The 25,006-nt window shown below is 35.2% G+C and overlaps 1 protein-coding gene across 1 annotated transcript in view; it reads right to left on the reverse strand.

Annotated features, from left to right (window-relative positions):
• trappc9 (trafficking protein particle complex subunit 9) overlaps positions 1–25,006 on the reverse strand; it is an 851,225-nt gene that overhangs the window by 734,518 nt on the left and 91,701 nt on the right. The window contains exons 12-14 of the mRNA XM_039737694.1: positions 23,428–23,513; positions 9,537–9,663; positions 5,902–6,034 (exon numbers count right to left, since the gene is read on the reverse strand). Of these exons, the coding sequence (XP_039593628.1) occupies positions 5,902–6,034; positions 9,537–9,663; positions 23,428–23,513 (346 nt within the window). The remainder of the gene's footprint in view (positions 1–5,901; positions 6,035–9,536; positions 9,664–23,427; positions 23,514–25,006) is intronic.

Raw genomic sequence — 25,006 nt, forward strand, 5'->3', positions numbered from 1 at the left:
TATGATAAATACCTATCCTCAGATGGACATATGACATAGGACTATAAATGAAAATGAAAAATCACTGTGGCCAACCTCTTTAAAAACATGGATTTCTTAAAAAAATGAAGTTTATGGTCATGTACACCATTATTGCACGTGATTTGTTTAATGGGTTTGTGAGTAAGTAGGTGTCTGAGTGCTGATCTTGTTGCTGGAGTGACCCAGGCAACCTCTCTCGATCTGTGGTGTAACAGAAGTGATTTATGTTTGCCATGGCTCAATGCTTGCTATGAATGTTTTGCTGGAATTTGGAAAAATTCACTTCAGAATTATGTTGTGGATTTATTAGCTCAGTAAAAAAAACAGTTTAGGTATGATAGAGCTAATGTAAATATGAAAAAAGGGCTTTTCTGAATATATGAATGCAACAATGTTTTCCAGATATGAAACAGTATAAGCAAACAAAAAAATCTAAAATATTAATTCAGTGTGGACAGTTACTGGGTTGCTATGTCATTCTTAATGCAAAAAAGTAAGTTATACTGTATATGGTAATAGGTTCATTCCAATCTGGTACAATATATAATACAAATAAAAAGTATTAACTGCGCTGGAAGTTCTCAAATTTTGAGCATAGGAAAGGTGCTATATGCAGTAAATAAAATTATTAGTAGTATTATTATTATTCCACAGCATTGAATCACAGTGGATTTAATTTGGCTTTTCTGACATCAAAGTGAAAACAGATCACTATAAACTGATCTAAAATAATTACAAACATAAAACACAAAACAATTGATCCCATAAGTATTCACCGATTTGCAGGCAGAATGTAGCTCATGCACCTTTGGCAGCCATGAAAGCCTTAAGTGTGGGTGCACAGTTGTCTATCTTTCAGCATGGAGCATCTGGGCACTGTAATTTTTACGCCTACTTATTTGCAAACTGCTTCAGCTCCATCAGGGTCCATGGTGATCAAGAGTTAGCAGTGTTTTCCAACTCCAGTCACAAATGCTCAATTAATATGAGATGTTGACTCTGGCACTTCAGGACATTAACATTGTTTGTTTATAAGCCTTTCCTGTGTAGCATTGGCTTTATGGCTGATGCTGTCATCACCATGCTTCATGGTGGGGATGATGTGTTTTTGATAATGTGCAGTACTGCCAAACAAGCTGTTTGTTTAATCTGATGGCCTGAAAAGCTCCATTTCAATCTAATCAGCCCACAGAAATTTTCCAGTTGACTTCAGAGACTCCCATGTGCCTTCTGTATGTTTTTTGTTTTTTTAACAGTGGTATACTTTTTGTCTTTCTCCCATAGAGCTGTTTTCGGAGAAGCACTTGGCCAACAGATGTTGTCTGTACAGTCTCTCATATCTCAGCCACTGTAGCCTGTAACTCCTTTGGAGTTCTTAGGTATTCTGGTGGCTTTCATCACTAGTCTTCTTGCACGGTCCTTCAGTTTTCAAAGACAGCTTACTCTTGGCAGATTTACAGCTGTGACATATTCTTTCAATTTTGTAATAATTGGTTTAACTGGACTCAAAGGGATATTCAGTGACTTGGATCTTTTGTCTCTATCCCCCTGACTTTGTGTCTTTTGTAATCACCTTTTCACAGAATTACTTGTAAATGTTTTTTGTCTTCACTGTCTAAGTTAGGGCAAAATACTGACGCATTACAAGTTAGACCTTGCAGATTAGGTGAATTTGCAGTACAGTTTATTGAATCCCCAGATGGGTGATCTCTATTCAACTTATTATGTAACTTCTAAAACAAACTGGCTGTACCAGTCATGATTTAATTATGCAATATTAAAGGAGGTTTTATATTTTTTGTTTTAGATTTGTAATTAATTTAGACCACTTTACAGAGGTCTGTTTTCACTTTGACAGTGAACAGTCTTTTTCCGTTGACCAGTGTCAAAAAATCTAAATTAAATCCACTGTTATTCAATGTTGTTTAACAATAAAATATGAAATGGTACAATATACCGTATGTATCTGTTTACACTCAGATCTCTAAATGTTACAGTTAAGTGAGGATGACAAAGGTACACCGCGCTAAGCAAAAATAAGTTGGTTGCTATAATTTAAAAAAGAAAAAGTCAGGAGTGTACACAAAAACGTTTCCAGGGACAGTCGGCTTCTGCTTTTATGAATACAAAATTAAATTTTCAAAATTTTTTACAAGAAAATAACTTTATGAAATCCTCTTAAATTAATAGTGGCAGGATACTCCTACTCCAATATCATAGGACAACAGCAGGAAGCAGTGCCAGCCAGCCAGCCAATGGCAGGGTTCACTTTCATAACACACATACACACACATATTCTGCGAATTTGAAATCAAACACTCATCAAAAACGTAAACATTTAGGGATATGAGAGGAAAACCTATCGGAAAACCCACACTAACACAGCAAGCATGTGTAAACACCACACAGAAAAAAAAAAAAAACTGCGTTTGGGGTTTAAACCCAGGAAAGTGAAAACTTCAAGCAGAAATGCTAACCATATTGCCACTATGTTGTTATGTTGTTCCACGTGGCCTTTAACAAAGGGCAGAAAAAGGATGAAAGAGAATCCAGTCAACAAGAGCCAAATTCAAGTAATCCCAAGAAAGTGGTGGTATGGGCCATCTTTAAGACACAAATCTGAGAGCAGACAATGAGTTTTCCCTAAGGGTTCTATGTGCATAATCATTCAGATTCTGGGAACATCTGCCCAATGCCACAGTCTAAAACAGATAGTCACCAGTAACTGTTACAGTTAAAGAAAGGAAAGAAAGGATTAGTAACAATAATTATATGTAGATCATATTTGAAAAAGTAAATATAATAAAGTGTGTGTAATATGTTTAACAAAATATTACAAATAATTTACATGTATCTACTCATTCCCTTTTAACTGAATCTGCTTCTGACCCTACAGTGTAAACAGTGCTGATAATGGTGAGCTAGACAGATCAGTATCCCTTTCATCTCTGTAAATTCCTGGTGTGTGCATTCCTAATGCCTTGCAACCAGTGAGAAATAAACCATGGGGGACTGAGCAGCAGTGACAGAATCTTCTATTTAATATCCTTTTCATAAGTCAAACTTTATTAAAGCAATTCCATTGTGACTCTTAGATGCACTACCACTACTTTTTAGCATTTGGCAGATATTACAATGACAATGAACATACAGTGCAGTAACTATAGAAGTGGTATCAGGTCAGCAGTTTTAAAAGAGAATACCAAGTCCAGAGTTCAATTCTAGAAGAAGAAGAAGCAGCCATGACAACCTCCTTTTTATCAATGTATTAAAATTAGTATCAAGATCGATGGCTGTCATGTTTTTGAAACACTCTCGGGCATGGGTTACTTGAGAATGAAGTATATTAACTAATATAAAAATGTTGCCATTTAGGCTACTTCTTTTTGATAACTGTGATTTACAACAAATTCAGCAAAGGATTAACAATCTTTAATAACATTTCTTTAATAACATTCACCACCTGTTAAAATTATTCATAAACCAAAACACCACAATTGCCAGTTCTTCCTATTCTGGATGCTCAGGCTGCTTTTCCGTATCTTTAAAGTGGTGTGAACAGCTGTAATATTACTTGGCAAACTTTCACTTGCCTGAAGGGCATATTACTATGATTTTGCAGTGATATTGAGCTTTTTATAGTTTAACAAAAACTGAGTATAATAATAAACTGGTAAAACAACATGAATTATTACTAATTGAAAAGAACACGGATGGTCTATAACTGGGTTGCATCTGATCTACTTTTCAAGAATGTGCAAATAAAGATTTTTTCAACTATAAGTCAACAAATTAGGATCTGTTTAACAACAATAAACAGTAGCTATTTTATCAACATGAAAAATTAACATGACATTTTAAATTAGAAATCAAATGTGAAATATCTCATTTTTTTATTACTGCAGTGCATAATAATGCCTGTGAAGCAAAACATCATTAAACAATTCAAAAATTCTGCAAAATGCCAAAGAAGCTAACTCCTTGTGTAAATCAGACATAGCCTAAGGCAAAGAGCTGTCAGAATTTTAAAAGTTCAATGATACATGACTCAAACTAATATAGAAAGGAAATCTAGCTTCAGGTAACTTTGCTACATTAATGGCTAAAAAAGATCATTTCTAATATGCCTTCAAGCAAAGGAACTGTCCAATAAAGTGCTGTTATATTCTCACTTAGTCAGCCTTTATTATCCTTGAGTGATCCAGGATCTTTCTATGTTGTTACATAATAGCAAGAAAAAGAGAGTAAAAAGACTTTCATTTATCCATCCAATATTAAACCATTTTAAGGTTTATTGGGATCTCTCATGGCAGCATCGGACACATTTCAGAAAGCAACCCTGGATGGTACAACAGTTTATCATAGGACACATATTCACAAATACATTCTACAGAAAGCTCCACTGAGCATCAATGACCTGTCAATTCTACAATAATTTGCACTAAAGTTCATGTGGTTTTGCAGTATAAGTGGCTAGCCTTATGACCTATGAAAAAGGTTTGTCCCAGAATCTAGTTGTGCAAGTGCTAATAGACTTGAAATGTTGGTAGTTTAATTTCAAAACAGTGTCGCAGAAGCAATGTAGCATGTTTGTGGCATAAATGTTATTGTAATTGGGTTCAATTTCTGACCATGTATGCATGAAATTTGCACATTAGTGTGGATTTTCTCCTTGTACCGAAACCATGTATTCTATTAGTGTATGTCTTGTGATGGACTGGATAATTGGAATATAACATAGGTGGTCTCACTACCATCTTGTAGACCTTCTCTTTCATTCTTGCTGATACCCATCTGTGACAAACTACTCCTGGCACTCTTCTCTACCCACTCCACCCTGCCTGCACTCTCTTCCACACTCCCCGTTACTCTGTACTGTTGATCAAGTATTTAAGTTCACCCTCCTTCCCCAAATCTAATTCCTGCATCCTCACCATTCCTGTGACCTCCCTCTCATTCAGATGTATTCTGTCTTGTTCGTACTGAACTTCAATCCTCTCTTCTTTAGAGCATATATCCACCTCTCCTGGATCTCCTCGATCCTGCTCCCTTCTCTTGCTACAGATAGCAATGTCATCTGCAAACATCATAGTCCACAGGGACTCCTGTCTAATCTCATCTGTCAACCTGTCCATCACCATTGTAAATAAGAAAGGGCTCAGAGATGATCCCTGATGTAATCCCACCTCTACCTTGACTGCATCTGTCACTCCTACTGCAGACCTCACCTCTGTTACACTTCCCCCAAACATATCCTGTACCACTCTTATATACTTCTCTGCCACTCCCAAGTTCACAGTATCACAACTCCTCTTGAGGCACCCTATCATATACTTTCTCTAAGCCCACAAAGACACAATGCAACTCCTTCTGGCCTTCTCTATACTTCTCCGTCAACACCTTTACAGCAAACATTGCATCTGTTGTGCTCTTTCCTGGCATGAAACCATACTGCTGCTCACTAATCATCACCTCCCTTCTTAACCTAGATTCCATTACTCTTTTCCATAACTTCATGCTGTGGCTCATCAGTTTTATCTCTCTGTAGTTAATACAGTTCTGCACATCTCCATTATTCTTAAAAATTGGTACTAGTACACTTCTTCTCCATTCCTCAGGCATCCTCACACTTTTCAAGATTGCATTAAACAATCTGGTTAAAAACTCCTCTGCCACCTCTCCTAAATACCTCCATGCTTCCACATGTATATCATCTGGACCAATGGCCTTTCCATTCTTCATCCTCTTCATAGCTGTCTTTACTTCCTATAAGATAGGGTGCCTCAAAAGGAGTTGTGATACTGTATGAGGAAGTTGGGAGCGGCAGAAATATGTAAGACATATCCTTGCTGGAGGTTTCATTATCATGAAATTTCTTACCGTGGGAGAGATGTATTGAACTGAAGTCTTGGTAGAGCTGGAACCACTTCTACTGTACAGCCACTTGTTTTCACACCAGGCAGGGTTTCTAAGAGACAATCACTTGTGACCCCAAAAACTGATGTGTGGTACCCTGTGTGAAAAGAGGTAAGTTAAGACTTTTTTTAAAAAAAATATACATGATTTTTATTCAATTTTATTCCTTATCGGCCAACAGACAATCTTGAAGAATGTAACATAACACAGATGACTCTAAATTTACTCCAGAACATTTCAGGAAAATATATTTCGATTTACAAACAGTTTAAAAACAAGTTAAAATAAATGCTCAAGATAAAACAGAAAATAATTACATTAAAGATATCTACTGTGGGAAAAATGGCAGTTATAGCACTATTGTAACTATCAGCAAATAAAAATCTGATGCTGGGTTTATACTATGATGTTGCCTATAAGGCTAAGAATATTATGCTAAAGTACAATGGAGGAAATGATTCTACAATCTACAAAATACCAAGGTCCAGAAGGAAGTCTAAAATCTAGACTCAAAGGGTGGCACAAATTCCTAAGTCTAGGAACACGGTGATCAGCTTTTATGGTAAATCACTGTTAACTGTGCTGTAGTTTTTAAAACAGTTTTTATAATCCAAATATGCCAGGATGGTAGGAAGTGCAAGGGATGCAGCATCTTGTATGTGGACCAGTTGTGACAATATTTTTAAATCTACAGTAGATTAAATCTAATTTAATAAATCTAAATTTACATTTAATGTATTTGAATATTATTGTCTCACAGTATTTCACCACAGTGGCAGTAACTGCTACTTGTCTGGGTCTGTAGTCACTGAAACATTCTACTTCAGTTTTCTTTTGGCACAGGGATAATTGTATCTCTGAGGCAGATGGGAGTCAATGAGATTAAAGATGTCATTGAAAATGCCAACTAACTGTTCACTGCAGGTTTTTAAAATGCTTTCTGTAATTACATCCAGTCCAGATACCTTACGAACTTTGACTCATTAAAAATTCTCAGGCCATCTACAGAAACATGGATATATCAAGTGATGTTGAACACATTAGCATGGAAGGCAGTCTGTTATCATAATCAAAGCAGGCTTAGAAAGCAAGAAGTTCAACTAGGATGGAAAATTTGCATTTAACTACATTAGACTTTAGTTTGTAAACAAAATGTATCTGCAAACTCCGTCATACTTTAAGTACATTATGAATGCTACTATACTATGTTTCCAGTTTATCTGATGTGGTGGTTGGCTGTGCCCACCTGTGACGCCTGGACGGACAAGGAAAAGGGACTGTGCCTCCCCTGGACCACAAGAGGGCAGCCGCCCTGGTTGGTATGGAGGCCACAGGAATGGACCATGGAAGCTCAACCCTATAGGGGCCCGTGGCCACCGCCAGGGGGCGCCCGGACGAGTGAGGAGCACTGCACGTCAACACTTCTGCCACACCCAGAGGTGCTGGCGGAAGAAATACCAGGGACACCTGGAGTGCTTCCAGGTGCTCATGCGGCACTTCCGCCACACCAGGAAATGCCACAGGAAGTTCATCGGGGGCACCTGAAGCACGTTCGGGTGAAAATAAAAGGGTCCGCCTCCATTAAGTCGTCAGCCGGAGTCAGAAGGAAGAGAACAAAGCTCAGGAAGGAAGACGAAGGCGGTAAAGGACCATTTTGGATGTCACCAGTAATCCATAGTTTCTTATTACGAAAGGTGCAGTTTTAATTTGGCACAAAATCAGCCACACAGTTTATGACAGTTTCATACTTACCTAGATAAGGAATGATGAAAAATATCTAAACATGTCTCAGTTTACTGAATCAAAACCATCCTACGGTAAGTAAGCATCATAAGGTTACATAAGGATGAAACAATAACCAATACTGTTAGCTCCCCTGGTGGAGTAGGTGGCATGCTGATGATATTTAGGGTAAATATTCATTAAATTTGCTTTGCTTAATACCTCAAAAATAAATTAATATTAGCATTCCAGTCACAAAAACTCTAGAAAGCACTCTGAGAAAGGTAAAACAAGTAGCACTTCCTGAATCTCATCCAAATTCCACTGGACAACAGTAGACATGCCTTAAGATTTATTTAATGTTAATTTGTTTTGTTTTAGATCTCGTAATATATATATAGCTGGAGCTAGAATTGCCACTGTCTTTATTTTCCTATATTAACAAGTGATCCCACATGAACAGAGTTGTATTCTTGTATAGAGTCACTAACACTTGTATTTCCACTCATATGTCATGAAATTCACACATCCTGGACATGGATACACTATACAAATCTTCTGTACAAACCATGCATTTGTTTGTTTGCTCTGAAATATGGATTTGGTTGTTCAGGACAAAAAAATAAATCTATGCAGAAAGCATGTCAAGTCTTAATACAAATCATTAGAGAAGATGGATAGAAATGTTTGAAAGGACTGTATTGGAAGATTAACATATATTTACATATGTTTGCCCTTGACCATCTATTAACTTCCTATATTTTCTCCAACCTTTTAGTGTTAAACACACAGGCATGGCACTGTGTTATGTTACAGGTATGGTTCATTATATGTAATTTCCTTTTTATTATTGTTTTTGTTATTTATGATTTTTTTTTCATACTTTCTGTAATTTCTGCTAGATCTCCTAATTATTTAGTATTTATCTACTGTGTCTTTAAGTGTTCTTTAATTCATTGTATTTTGCGGGTGGCACCTTGATGTCACTGCTGAGGGTACCCCCTCAACCTTTTTTATGTGAGGGATTTGGCCTTCAGTAGATCATGGAGTGTCATATAGTTCTTTTGGAATTATTGTTTAATTTGAATGTTCTGGTTTTGTGGATATTTTGCTTCAATACTTCATTTTGCTCTTAAATTACAAATTGGACTTACTAGCGATGAATTGCCTTTTTAGGTAAGTCTTTTCTGCCTTTATTTTGATGTTTTTGCATTTTTATTATTTTTTTTTTGTTGATTATAAAATACATTTTTCAATAATAATAAAAGATTCTTTGTTGGTCTTTTGTCAGGCTACAGGTTTGATAGTTTTCCTCTCCCTTAAATAGAATGTTTGTACATTTTGGGTACAATTATAGTATAACTTTAAAAGCCAGAGCCCCATTTTAGGCCTGTGGAAGCCTGCCTGTGGTGACTGGGGCCTGGCTGCTTGGGAGGAGGCCATATCTGTGCAGGCTAATAAAGGTTCTAAACTGTTTTTTGGTAATTATAACAAGCCTCACAACCTTTCTGCAATATTTTTGTTGTCACTTTATAACGCACTGGGTGCAATCCTTTGGACAGAGGTAAAAGAAACCATGCCAGCTTGACAAACAGCAAGAATGGTTTGTTTGAAAATGTTAAGAGAGATATTGCAGAAAGGAGAGGAAAAAAGTTAAGAAGTAAAAGGCCAGGCAAAGCATCAAATAGCTTTATTTTAACCCTCCAGATTTTGTATAATACATATAGTAAATCATCTTTTCAGTCAATAATTTCAAAATGTTCACTTTAATATTCATTAATAAAAATAGTACTGTAATAAAGCTATATAAAATTGATGCAATCTTTTACTGTACTTTCTTTGATTTAATGATTAAACATTTCTCATAGGATTCTTACCATTAATAGTAATATTTCCTGACGTGCGTGGAACTCCCACTAGAGTAACAGGATATAGACCCGATTCAGCAGGGAGAGAGAGAGCAGCTGGTAAAGATTCAAATTCAACACCTGATGAAAGAAGACCCTGGTGGGTAAACATAAGGTTTATTATTTTGAAATTCTGCAAAACTGAATGGATTTTTATATATTCATCATCACATACATGTAAAAGGTTGATCCATCCATATATTTATGCAGAAAAACGTTCAGTTATTTACAGATTTACTTTAGAGCAAGACCTAATGTTTAATTTTAATAAAATGAGAGACTGTAACATTGGCAAGGCCTAGAATTGAAAATGTTCACAAGTATAAACTCAGAATTAAATTCAGAACTATAAAATAGCTACTTAAATTGTCTATCTTCTAAACCATGGTACAGGGCACCTCAACATAAAATAAACATATTTTTAAACTCAATTAATATTTGAAAAACAGACTAAAATATTTTATTTAGTATGGACTTTTTTACATTTAAAATAATAAGGACTAACAGATGTTTTGACTCAGAACTACATAAATAATTGATAGTTTCTAAGTCTACCTGGATGCAACTGATTGAAATGAATGCCTTTAAACTTTTTTTTTTGTTTTTACAAATTACCTGCTTGATATGTATTTACTACAAAGTCATTTCAGGTGAAACATGCAACTTATATATATATATATATATATATATATAATATTATATTATATATATATATATATATATATATATATATATATATATATATATATATATATATATATATATATATATATATATATATATATATATATATAAAATAAATAGATACAGATAGAACTTTGCCTTTTGCAGAAGCACATTCAATTAATTAATAAATGGATAAATATAAACACATGCTGAAAACACAACAGAATGACTATTTACAAAGAAAAAAATAAAAAGAAAGAAAACTTCTGACCATTACAATCATAGTGAGGCATTATGCACAAGTATTGCTGTGGGTATGAAGGAGCCCCAAAAGCGTTTCTTGAATCACTTCTGCTGCATAATTTGTTGTACTCAGTATTAGTGTGTCAGAGAGAAGATGTATAGCATTGCTCATAATGGCACTCAGTTTTGTTTTCATTCTCTCCTTCACCACTACTTCCAGGGGAGCCACAGTGTGTCACAGAACTGAGCCTGCACCTTTTAATTAACTTGTTAATTCAGTGGGCCTATCCTGAAGCAATGATTTCAGCCTCAACACACCACAGCATGTAAAATTGCATTGGCCATCACAGAGTTGCAGAAAAAGTGAAAAATGTCACTATCCACATTAAAGGAGCACAGTCTTCTAAGAAAACACAGCCTGCTCTGCCCTTCCTTATATTTTTCTTCTGTGTCATGAGACCAATCGAGCCCGTCTTTGATGTGGACCCCCATGTACTCGTAGCAATGAACCAATTCTACATCCACACCCTGAATAGTGATTAGACATAGAGGCTCTTTGGTGTGCCAAAAGTCAATCTAGGTATCTAGTTTCTTGCTTTCAACAACTACACTCACTTTCCTTTAGCCCAGGACCATATGTTAAATGGATCGTTCACAGAAAGTAAACTTTTTTTTTTTATTACTAGTGTGTAGCACAGTAATGAATTACCAGTACTTCATTGATATAAAGGCCTGGTATGAACTGTTGTGTAGTGGATATGTACCTGTAAAAAAGAAATATATTCTGCATGCTGAAGTCCACACTTGACATGTAGAATAAGGAGAAGAAAGCAAGACTTTCAATCTTGTGCAGGAGGTAAACTCAGAATGGAGAATATCAAAATCCTATATTCTAAAAAATTAGGTTCAGAAAACGAACAAGACGATGCTACAGACATACAGACAGACAGACAGACAGACAGACAGACAGACAGACACACACTTTATTTATATACAGGGGGAAATTTGGCTTTTTACAGAAGCTCTTTATATAAATACATAAACAGGTAGGTGGGTAGGTAAATACATACATACATAAACACACACACACACACAGCAGTCCGAATACACACCACAATGATTATAAAGCAAGAGAATTTAAAAAAAAAAAAGTTCTGACTTGGCTGTCAGTCACAGTGAGCCATTATGCAGACATACTGTTCTTGCTCCACAAGGTATATTCTCACCTGGACAAAGCTGGCAGCAACTGTGAGGATTATGTTTTTTGACTTCTCCAGTGCCTTCAACACAATCCAGCCATCCCTGTTAAGGAGTAAACTCACTGTCTGTTGAGCAGACTGCAGTTTGTGAGACTCAAGGACTATGATTCTGATATGGATGTGAGCAGCACTGGAGCACCACTTACTCTGTACACTTCAGACTATAAATATAACACCAGGTCATGTCACTTGCAGAAATTCTCAGACGATTCTGCTCTTATTTAGCGTATTGATAAAGATAATGAGAAAGAGTAGGAGTCAGGTGGAGACGTTTGTTCCTTAGTGCAAGGAGAATTATCTGCATCTTAACATCAGCAAAACCAACCCAAAACTAAAATGCCAATATGTCTGGTCACTATTCAAGGAGTGGATGCAGAAGTGGTCCTTGGGGATCTGCATAAATGACAGGTTGGACTGGTCCTGGAACAAAGAGGAACGATATAAAAATCAAATAAAAGTCAAATTTTCATTCAATTCACCTAATATTTACAGGAAACAGCTAGTTTTCTTTGGCCTTGTTTATTAAAAATGGAGGGAGGGGACAGGCAGGAATCATGTACGGTTTTGCCTAGGGCCAGAAAAACGCCAGAGCTAGCCGTGGAGCTGATGCCATTTTTTCCACTCAATGCTGATTTCGGTTCCATTGCTGCTGGTTATCTTTCCTAACCCCATGCAATGTCCAAGAAAAGAAAAGCTGACAGTTTCAAGAAAGCGGTGAGGTAGGGTATACAATTGTGATAAATGGAGACTTATCGATGTGTCTTGTTTGTAAAGAAAATGTGGAGTTGTTTGTTGATATCCCCCAAGTGGAGGATATAAAGTGTTATTTTGGCCCGCAATAAAATTGATTGTGACACTTCTGCTGTGAAGCAATTATTGTTTAATTTTTAACAATTGCCAGAAATAGAAAACAATTCTTGAGGTTAATTAAAAACAGTCCTAAAATGAAAACAAACAAATAAATAAATAAATAATGATGTCAGGACTGTAATAAAATAAGGGGGTTTTAATTACTTCATCTACAAAGTAGTAAAGTTACTACTAGAATAGGTGCTGGTATGGATGAAATAGATTTATCTTCTAATGGAATATCTTTCCATTATACAAATAAACATAGCAATACGAGCATTTGCAATATAGAGAGAGCTGAACACACAAAATTTTCTGTAATGTTACAAAAACATTTGCAATTAAAATTGAAGATGGCAGTGTAGCTAACAAAGTGTGCTAAAATATTTGACTCATTCACTACTGTATTGTTAAGACCTTTAAAGCAATGATTTAATTTTTTTTTTCAATTTACCATTAGAAAAAATGTGATGATCTGTTTTTAACCGGGATAAAACATTTTAAATAACTACAAATGGCGTAATTTGGTAATGGAAATTGATTTTAAAAAATATAATGAAGTCAGTTTTTTACAATACACACTTTTAAATGTTGTATTTTAACAATGGACCTGCAAGACAGGAATCTGCATAATTTTAAAAATTTATTTCAAATAATGCAAAATAAAGCCATAAAGAAATTTTTATTTCATAGTTTACAATACTAAATTTTAATTAATTTTGACAAACTGTGGGCACTGCGGTGGGTTGGCACCCTGCCCAGGATTGATTCCTGCCTTGTGCCCTGTGTTGGCTGGGATTGGCTCCAGCAGACCCCCGTGACCCTGTATTTGGATTCAGCGGGTTAGAAAATGGATGGATGGATGGAAACTGTGGGCAACGGAGGAATGCTAACAAAACTAAATGTACAGTTTAATAACTTAAATATATTCACATTCAGAATCCTACTAGGAAAGTATTTTTAGTTTTGAGTCTTCTAAGTACTGCTCAGTCAAAGCTTAAACACCTTTTTGTCTCAGAAACCTTCTGATTATTATTATAATTAGCCTTAATGTGTCTTTTTGGTCACTGAAGACACTACAGTTTATAACATTTCAATGAATAAATGAAGTCCAATATTTGGCCCAAAAAGATTGAATGTTACGTTTTTAGAAACCATTAGCAGAAAATGGAGTTGTTATAACAATTACTCCCAGTTGCAGAGAAGAAAAAAAGGAAAACACTTCCAAATGAATATATGTTTACAATCATTCCAATTGCCATATGTTATTATTCATTAATGGCACAAAACAATTAAAATCTTACCAGCTATAAAGCCTGAAGACTGTAGAGGACATCTTATTCTCTACACCCCAGACACAACTGTTTACGACACAAGTTCTAGTCCAATTAGCCTTGCCTTAGGTAGGTCAACATAATCCAAAATAATGATGTTAATGCATGAAGCTATCATTACATGATTACTTCTTCAACTTCCTTCATTTCCACTCTAGGAGAGCTTTGTCCACCTTCTGTCCCAACTCTGACTTTCCAGATTAGGCAGAGCAGCTACTTTTTTGGTCAGACCCAGGAGCACATCCTGTGCAACAATACTGCCTCTCCTGGAAATATTTCCAGGATAGACAGAACTTCCATTGGACAGGGTAGCCTTGCCCCAGCAGCTACTCCAAGCAGTACCGAAGGACTCCAACTGGACTGCCCATTGGGACTACTGTACACCCTAAGTGCAGCTCTGCAGGTGTCCAAATGGGAACCTTATGAATGGCATGCAGCCATCCAGTGTACTGGGGGAGCACACGGCCAAGGAAGGAAGTCCCCCGTTCTGCACCTATTATAAAGGTTTCAAGGCCAGGTAAGGGAATAATCGCCATCCTGGCCGGAATGTCCATTAATACATGATATTCGTCACAGGCCAAAAAAAAGGGATTTGGACTTATTGTTTTCTTATGCATGGCTCTGAAAGCCCCTAAGGAAGAATATAAAATTCTTCTCTCATTGTCAGAATGGTGAAGGATTACATGTTAAATTTTGTTAAATTATAAATTTAACATTTAATCTAAAGTATCATTCAAACTAAACAGTTAAAATGTGCCAGTGTGTACTTAAAAAAAAAAATCAGAAGCCACAAAAAATGACTGTAGAAATTTGGTAGTAAGCACTGTTGCATTCCATAATCAATCCTTTTCAATCCTTAGTGATTGCTAAACTGATCCAAAAGTTCTTTTTTATTTCAAACTTTAAGATGGCAAACAAACAGTGCCATTTGTTTAGCAAGTCTGTGCCCCAGTCTTCAATTATGGTCACAAACTTACGGAACTGAAAGATGAAAGATGCAGACAAAAATAGGTTTGCTTGCTGAGCTGCTATGCTCACACTTCAATGCAACATGTGAATCTCTGGATAATGTCGCTGCACCTTTGGATCAAGGTGACCAAGCTAAGGGAGATAGAAAATATACTGAAGAAGTCCTCTTATTGCATCCTACACTCACTGCAAAAGGCATGTCCCATGGTGGAAAATCTAGGATACCCAGAATAAATTTAAGTTTTTTTTTATTTAGTCTCGGAGCCCAAACGCATTTAAGTATATCTAAAAGAAGTTGGTTAATGGCTGCTGTGATTCTACTTCTTCTTCTTCTTTCGGGTGCTCCCGTTAGGGGTCGCCACAGCAGATCATCTTCTTCCATATCTTTCTGTCCTCTGAATCTTTCTCTGTTACACCCACCACCTGCATTGTCCTCTCTTACCACATCCATAAACCTTCTCTTAGACCTTCTTCTTTTCCTCTTCCCTAGCAGCTCTATCCTTAACATCCTTTTCCCAAAATACCCAGCATCTCTCCTCTGCACATGTCCAAACCAACGCAATCTCACCTCTCTGACATCGTCTCCTAACCATCCAACTTGAGTGGACCCTCTAATGTACTTATTTCTAATCCTGTCCATCCTCGTCACAACCAGTGCAAATCTTAGCATCTTTAACTCTGCCACCTCCAGCCCTGCCTCCTGGTTTCTGGTCAGTGCCACCGTCTCCAATCCATATAACATAGCTGGCCTCACTACTGTCCTGTAGATCTTCCCTTTTACTCTTGGTGATACACATCTGTCACAAATTACTCCGGACACTCTTCTCCACCTATTCCACCCTGCCTGCACTCTCTTTTTCACCTCTCCTCCACAATCCCCATTACTCTGTAATTAATGGCTACTGTGCACAAAAGTGAAATTGGAAATAGGAATACTCTTAATTATCTCCTTGTGGTACTCCAGCTGCATTTGTGAAGCAAATCAAATGTCCTCAAAGTCTGCCCTACCGCTTCCTCTAGAATTCTGCTGTTACACAGAATTTGTATGTAATGCTTCTACAGCCTTCATTTTTAAATCCCTTTAGGTGGACATTCCTCCTTCAAAATCTCAAATATCCATTTTATGTTCTTTCACAAAATCTCATTATTCTATTTTTGTCTTATTTTCCTCATAGCATCTTTTTTCTTAGTTGGAATATGTTTGTTTATTGTGTTAAAAACTTCATTCTAAGAATACCTTATTTTTAACAATGATGATGTGTTTAACCAAAGAGCAGGATTGTCAAATAGCTCATTTAAGTATTTAAGAATTATGAAAGTAATGTGTTCTATGTAAATGTGATAGATAGATAGATAGATAGATAGATAGATAGATAGATAGATAGATAGATAGATAGATAGATAGATAGATAGATAGATAGATAGATATGGATAAATGTGTATATATTGTGGAGAATGGCCCAGACACAGACAGGCAGACACATTCATGTCACCCACAAACACGTTTATTTACAATAGTATTTACAGTTCAGTGCCACACAAACCCCCAAAGTCCTGACCACAATGCCTTACTTACTTCTTCAGGCCGCCTCCTTGCCTCCTCCAGTAGGCTCAGTCCACTCCGCTCCCAACTCTCGCCTCAAATGAAGGGAGGCAGCCCCTTTTATCCGCACCCGGATGAGCTCCAGGTGCTCCCCGGCAATCTCCCACTGACACACCCCAGTGTGGCGGAAGTGCCGGCTGTTCTCCCAGAAGCTCTCCGGGTGTCCCTGCTTCTCTTCCCCCCAGCATTTCCTGGTTTGGCGGAAGTGTAGAGGTCCAGGGTTCCCAAGGCATTGGGGCACCCCCTGGCGGTGACTACAGGGTTGGGCTTCCAAGCCCTCTACCCGTGGCCCCAAAGCAACTAGGGTGGCGGCCCCCACGTGATCCCAGATGGGCGCACGCCCACTTCCTGTCCCTCAAGGCGTCCAGGCCGGGCCGTCGCCCCTGGCATCCCTGACAATATATATATATATATGTATATACACACACACACACACACACACACACACATATATATATATATATATATATATATATATATACATATATATATATATATATATACATATATATATATATACACATATATATAATATACACACATATATATATATATATATACACATACATACATATATGTGTGTGTGGGTGTGTGCGTGTGTATGTTTGGCATTACATGGTGATGAGTGAACATAAACAATATATTTTTCCATTACATTGCTTTGAATTTGCTACTTTGTCTAATTTCATTTTTATGACTTAAATACTAAATATAGCATTTCACACTTCTCATTCTGACACTCTCTCTAAATAACTGTTCCCATGGCTACAATTACAAGATGCTGCAGTAGAAAGAAAAAATTCCAATAATGAATTATGCTTGAACAATAAATATAATTTACAGATGCTTCACCTGTAGTTTTGAACATATATTTTCATCATCCTGTTTTGTTAGAAAGTTGTTTAAATATCAAGACTTTTGGCATTAAATACTATAAAGACTGCTAAAAGTGGTCATTAGATTGTTTGGTTGCTAATTTCTCATTTAAGTTTTCAACTGGCTTATTTTATTACAGATAAAACATTTTCCTAAAATATTGGTAAAAATTATAACGACCTGTATTCTTATGAAGGGAAGAGAGGGTATGCTTTAAATATACCATTAAAGTACTCTGCTGTGTACCCCTTTAAGTCAGAAAAAAAAAAACAAAGGAGTTCTTCCTAAGATGTTTTTTGTAATTGCTAATGAATCTGCTTATAAAATTCAGGCTGACTAAAACTGACTCATAATTAGGACTTCAAGAAACAAACAAATCCACTCTGAAACATTTTAACAAATCTATAGAAATCAAAAAGATAACACACCAACTGATGAGTGTATGGTATGAAAGGATAGAAAGTAATCCTTTCATGTGAATTAGATCTTAGATTTAATTTAAATTATAAGCAGTCAACAATTTTTAACTGAAACTTTGCCGATTTAGGACACAGGTACAGTACTCAAAACCCAGTACATTATGTCTACTAATGATGTCCAAAACTTGTTAAACAGATGTAAAACACATTAAAAGCTAAACAGTTTAACATTAGAAATTAACAATTTTTTCCATATCTAATACTGTCCCACTCAATGTTAGTTCAGAGGATTTTGTTTTGATGTGCTATTTCTCAATTTTTCTGATTAATAATCTCTTAATTATAAGAGTGCAATTATTTTTTTTCTGTATTTTTCACAGATCTGTGCAAGAAAAAAAAATGTGTTAGACTGTTAGATGTGGCCTTCAAGAAAAGAAAAAAAAAAAAACTACCACATTTTGTGCTGCATATTGGTTGGCCAGCGAACAAAGCAAAATATAAGAGACAACCAGTAAACAAACATTCTGAAACCCACTTAGTCCAATTTATAATCATGGACTGGAGCCTATGCCAGCAACACAGAGTGAAGGCAAGAAATGAGGCTAAACAGGGCACAAGACATCCACCATGAGAAGAAAACCACAACTATCCATCCTAAAATGGTGGCTTTTTAAAATATTTGTTGAGGTATAATGTTCTCCATTGGGTCAATTACTTAATATATTGACAGTGAGTGGTTTTGTAACTGCACTGAGAAAAATCAACATTTAAGATGAATAAGCATACAATCAAAACAATTTAAACAAAATACACAAACATGAAAATACAATATATGCATATTGTACACTACACTTGTTATCTTACCTGACCACATTATTCACCTAACTTAAATACATCTACCAAATAAAGACTAGCAAAGATAATGATGATGAATACAACATGCATAAATAATGTACTAGAATAAATATACATCTTTTTTTATTACTGTTTATCATATATCTAAAACTGACACACAAAAGCAATAAGAACAGTGAATTGATGATTTAAGAAACTAACCTATTGCTTAATGTTGTATTACTAGGAATAATCATAAAATACTTTTAAACATGTCACTTTGTGAATAAGTACTGCTCTAAATACTTAAAGACCATGCAGGTTAAAATATTACATTGAAATTTAAACACAAAATGAGTTAAAGGTAATAATAAGCAATTCATTTGTTAAACATTATGATCAAAGTAACAGAACTCTGGGAAGAAGCTAACCTTTAAAGAATAAAAAGGCTACATATTTTAAGACCATAAGGAGCTTCCCTTCTGTGCCTTTCATTTTAATGACCATTTCCTCTCCCAAGCTTTGCAAAGAGATTAATTTTTAATGAGCATTTAGTGTCATGAATGCTTCTAGATTTTTCTGATTAAACCAATGAATTAATCAAAAATGAATGTAGAAAAATGCAGTTTATAAAGTCATTAACATATTAAAAATATATATTTTAATGAAATGTAAGTAAATACTTAATTTTCACAAAGACAACAGAATGATTACAGAAGTGTGCATGAGAACAGGCCATTTGGCCCAACAAAGCTTGCCAATTCTATCCATATAATGCCTTAAAAATAAATCAAATTTTGAAGGTCTCCAAGTTTAACTTTCTAACTCACTCTTCAATAGTTTATTTCATGTGTCTATGTTTCGCTGTGTGAAGAAAACCTTTCTAACATTTGTGTGAAACTTACCCTTAAAAAGTGTCAACCTGTGTCTTGTTAACGAACCCAGTTTAAAGTAATTTCTGGTATCCACCATACTAATTCCTTTCATAATTTTAAAAACCTCAACCATATATCCGCTCTCTGTCTGGTTGGTTAAACTGAAAAGGTCCCTCTCTATCAGTCTATGTTTATGATTCACATAATGCACTCCTGGAAGCCTAGTCACTCTTCTCTGGACTTCTTCTAGTACTGTGTTTTATGAAGTCTGGGTACCACAACTGCATACTTATATACACATATTTACATATTTTATATATATATATATATATATATATATATATATATATATATATATATATATATATATATATATATATATATATATATATATATTGTGAGTATGTGAAGGGTACATGAATTTGTTGGTGAAGGTTATAAATGAGCTATTTTTCAAATTAGTGAAAAACATGAAAACTTTCAAAATGGCAAATGTATTACAAACCTACATGAAATACCTAAATATAAACAAATTACTTAACCTTTTTGGCTAGGAAAGTTAAAACTGTTTATTCAAATATGTTATAATTGAATATAATAGTCTCAGACCCACTTAATCAGTGTCACATGGATACAGTTTATCAAGGGACCCACTAGCACACATAACCACACTTTGGCAAATTTCAAACCATCATTTAAATTTGCCTGCACAGACACAAGGAAAATAGACAAACTTCACGTGGGCACCATTTGAGTGTAAGATTTAAACCCAAGGGACTGGGACAATTACGTAGCAGTGCTACCTACCGTGCTACCGTATCACTTAGTTCCCTTTAAAAATATATCATTTAAATATACAGTACCTATAAATGCTCTATACTATTTCCATGATAATTAAAAATCTGAGATTGAACGTTCATATTTTTGTAATAGAAAAATACTAGAAAATACTTAAAAGTAATTACATACATTTAAACAAGCTTTCCTACTGATGTTAGAGCAAACATTTGAGATATTTGTTTTATACAAATCTAACAAGTTAAATGCCTATATTTACCAAATAATAACATCTCCTATCTCAGTGGACAAATGAAAAATAAAAAAAAATCTGAAAATATTCCACAATAAGCTTCTTTCCCTAAAGTAAACAACAAAAACAGATGAAAATATGTAATCCTTATAAATTCAAATCCTTAATTGACTAACTATGTGGTGGATTAAAACAGCTGTGTGCTTAAAAAGGATAAAGGCAAATTAAATTTAAAACTTAAATCTGGTTTTCTTTACAAAGTGTTAAATAAATACCACTACGGTATGTTATATTATGGAACAATATTAGCTTTCTGCTAATCCCTCAACTTCTTCTTAACTCAGCTTCTCACTGAAAATTACCTTTACATATATAGAAACTTCTGACAATTCACTAACATCGCTAACATTATAATCACAAACATTTTCAGCTTTTGCTTTTACTGTACACGGTTTTCCAAGAAAACAAAAATCATACCTGAAAAAATAATCCCTACTGACATTCATGCCAGTGGCCATGAAATGCTTTAAAAATGGTAGCTGTGCCTCCCCTTAACAAAATTATTCAATGAAACCTAAAGCAACTCAGAGTTTACATATCAATTTAACACACCAGTGTATAACACCATGTTGAACACACTTCAAAAATTTAACATGTAAAATGTCTATGTTAGGATTCAATTTATGGATTCTGACTCATTGTGCTAACAAAATTGTGATCTATTGATTGTCTTGAAACTAACTTGTGAACTACTTAATAGTTAAATATGTACAGTTATCTAGTGACATATGCAGGACACCAACACATAAAATAAGCTCCAGTTACTCCTACACATTCTGATACATCTGAGAAAATAAAAGAATTAAAAAGAAGTCTTGAACTTTTATTGTATCTCACTACAGAAAGTTCAAGCCTTTTGTAACTGCAAGACTAAAACTGCTCAAGTCAAAACATTTATTAGTAGGCCTCATACACATATGCATATTTGGACCAAGAAGGTATGCTCTGTGCCTGGTTAGTTCCAAACACATAGAGCACAGATCATTGTTTGCTCATCAATCCCCAGTAATGAAGCTTTTGCAGAAATGTATGGTTCAACTTAGCCTCAGTTGCTGATCATTCTCCAGTTAGGTCTTTAATTTTTACAAAAAATGACACAGTTTTTAGTATATTGAATAACACAATCATTTATGAAATGTCATCCTTACAAACAATGTCACCAGACTTTCTGTTTACAATTAAATTTACAAGACTGCACAAATGGAAAACAAATGTTAGCTTTGGTTTCCTATTTAGCACTAGAGCTTTGTAATTATTATTAGTATAATTGTATTAATAGACCAAATTAGAAATATAATAATTGCATAGTATTATTATATAGTTGCATGCTAAGCTGACCCTTAAAGCCGATGTCACATTACATGACTTCTGGTCAATGAATATGTCAGACTTGTCAACTGAAGCTGCTGATTTCATTGAGGGATAATGTCGGTTTACATTACTGAAAATCACTGGGCACGTTGAATTTAGTGACAACATGCTGACCTTCCAGAACAGTGGTGCTTGTCCCTTTTGGTGACAGCCAATAATATGCAGCCTAATGGAGACAATGTTCTACGGTCATAAGCTACAATGAGTTCAGCCGGGGTATTGGACCTTTTTTCTTATTTACATTCTTTTGTGGTACATAAAACAAAAGACATTAGACAAACAAGCTTCTCTTCTGTTTGTGGGATCCCAAACATTCAGTATCCTCATTCCACATTGCTACATTATACGCATTGTACTTCCAGCTGAGCATTCATTGGTTGTCACCTCATGCATACTGTACATAGTCCATCCATACAACTAAAGATAATAATTAAACCTTTTTGATTTTGTCAAGGTGACTGACGGATTAGCTGGAGTAAGTTGCTGGGCTTGTCACCTTACACAACTGTCCCTGACTCACTAAGATTATGTTAATGACAGCTACATCTGAAGATCGCTGGAAAAGTTGCATAATGTGACATGGCCATAAAATTAGAAGATGAACATCACAACCTTATGTAGTAATGTTCTGCCACCCAAATAAATAAAAAAATAAAATAAAATGAGACATTTAAATTAGTTGGCTATAAACAATATGTTAAACACAAAAAAACTGTAGATGGAATGGGTGAATTAAAAAGAAATGAGGATGTGTTGATTAGAAAAGAAATTAACTTTAACATGTACTATATATGCACCATTTTAAAAGTGGAAGAAAACTTTCTTTTAAATATATAAAAATACATTTTGTACATATTTAGGATTCAAACCAATATTAATCTGCCTAATATGATGGATGAAGTATTGATATGTACAATCTGGTAGACACAATGCAACAAATCACTTTCTGTTCAGAAAGTATTTTACATTTAATGGCTTGTATTACATTACTATTTACCACAGTGAAAGACCATTGGTTTAATCTGTTCACAATTCCCTTTACAAAAAGTGTTTTTCTACCAAGTAATTGTGTTTTGTAGTGTTTACTATGTTCTCTAATCTTAGTTATCATTTGACTTAACTGTAGAGTTTTTTTTTATTTCCTTAGGTGCTTGTTAATATTATGATCCACATCGTTTGCTTCTGGAAGAAATCTGACTACTTTTTTCTGGATTTTCCCTGATGTTGTTGGGTTCCAAATTTTATAAGAAGATTACAACTGCACATATTACTCCACATGTAAATCCGTGTTTAGATTGCATACCTTGACATAAACTGTCAAATAGTCACTAAAAAACAGCTAAAATCCTGAGGCCTTACTCTTTAACAGAATACCTGAGAAAAAGCTATAGTTGTCTGAAAATAAATATTGCAAATCAAAAACCACAACAATTAAAACCAAGAGATGTAATTCTGCTTTTAACTGATCCTTACCACGTTCTCCACACGCAGTTCAAATGGCATAGGGTTGTAGACCATTAACTGTACTTCACATACATCCCCTTGGACCCACTGGAAATCTACGACAGGAAACCAAATCAGATCATTTAGAATATGGTATAAATACATAAAGACCCTGAAAAGCAAACAAGTTTAACAGAACAGATAAAAAAAAACACAAAAAACACTCTGTATCCCATCTCTCTCATCATAAATGTGCCACATTGAATTTCACTAAAAAAGATTTAATATTAATGCAGAATGCTTTTTAAGTCATTGTTTCAGAGACAGTCATGTGGTGCAAACAAGTTTATTTCTTTCATTCTTAATTTCATTACAATTTACAGTAAAATGAATTTTTTGCAATAAATATTTATTATAATTATTTACCATGAATATCTAGATTTTTTTTTTCCTTTTTTTGAGTATTTTTGAATTTCCTAAACCAGGGGTTCTCAAACTCGATCCTGGGGGCCCACTGTGGCTGCAGGTTTTTGTTCCAACCAGATTCCTAATCAGTGACAACACCTGATAGCACTGATCTCATTTAATTAGCTGGTATTATTAATCTTTTATTCTACATTCAGAAAAGTTTAGCAGCATGAATTTTACATTTATAAAAAAAACTTAGAAATATTTCTGTTTTTGCTATGGATTTAAATGCTTAACTCTCATTTTATTACATTTTGCCCTTTCTCTGTGCAGTTTGCTCCCTTCATTGAATCTTAATAATGATAATTAAAAACAAGCAGAGCAGAAATCCAAGCAAACAACACTCAATCGTAAAAGGCTGCAACTACTTTAGTGTCAGCCCAACAAAGTAGTAAATAATGGATTAGTTAAACAATTAGAACACCTAGAAAAGTCAGAATGACAATCAAGATGAAAATACTGTTAAAAAGAAAAAATATAACTGCTTAGTACTTTTTAATACTTTTTTTTTTAGCACAGGAGTCCAATTAAAAACAGAGGCTGGTTGGAACAAAAACCTGCACCCACAGTGGGCCCCCAGGACCGAGTTTGAGAACCCCTGTCCTAAACTATTACTTATCATCCAATAAATATATAGTGGAACCTCGGGTCACGAACGTCTCGGACCACGTACAAATTGGGTTATGACCAAAAAGTTCGCCAAACTTTTGAATCTGTTCACGACCACACACTCAGGTGATGAACAAGCCAGTTTCCCATCCAGATGATTTCCGCATGTGTTCAGTCTCTCCTTGTGCATTTCCTGTGCAGTGAGCGAGCGAGCGAGAGAGAGAGAGAGCACGAGAGAGAAAGAGAGAGAGCGAGCGCGAGAAGGCAGTTAAAGAAGGAAGTAGGGCCAAGAAGGCAGTTAAAGAAAGCACCGGGCTTGTTTTTAAAGAGACTGCTTCCAGCATGGTTTTAATCTTGTATTTAATGAAGACTTTTTTCTATTGGATTTTAACCTCCATTTCACTTCTGTTTTTATGGGATCATTTATTTATTGAAGGATTCTGAAAACACTGCACTTTATTTAACTTGGACTTTGTTTTTGATTGTTGTTTTGTTTGATTTTAATAAAAGCACTTGCCACTTTTTTACCATC

Source organism: Polypterus senegalus, chromosome 15, assembly GCF_016835505.1.
Source record: "Polypterus senegalus isolate Bchr_013 chromosome 15, ASM1683550v1, whole genome shotgun sequence".
In the NCBI taxonomy this organism is placed as follows: domain Eukaryota; kingdom Metazoa; phylum Chordata; class Cladistia; order Polypteriformes; family Polypteridae; genus Polypterus; species Polypterus senegalus.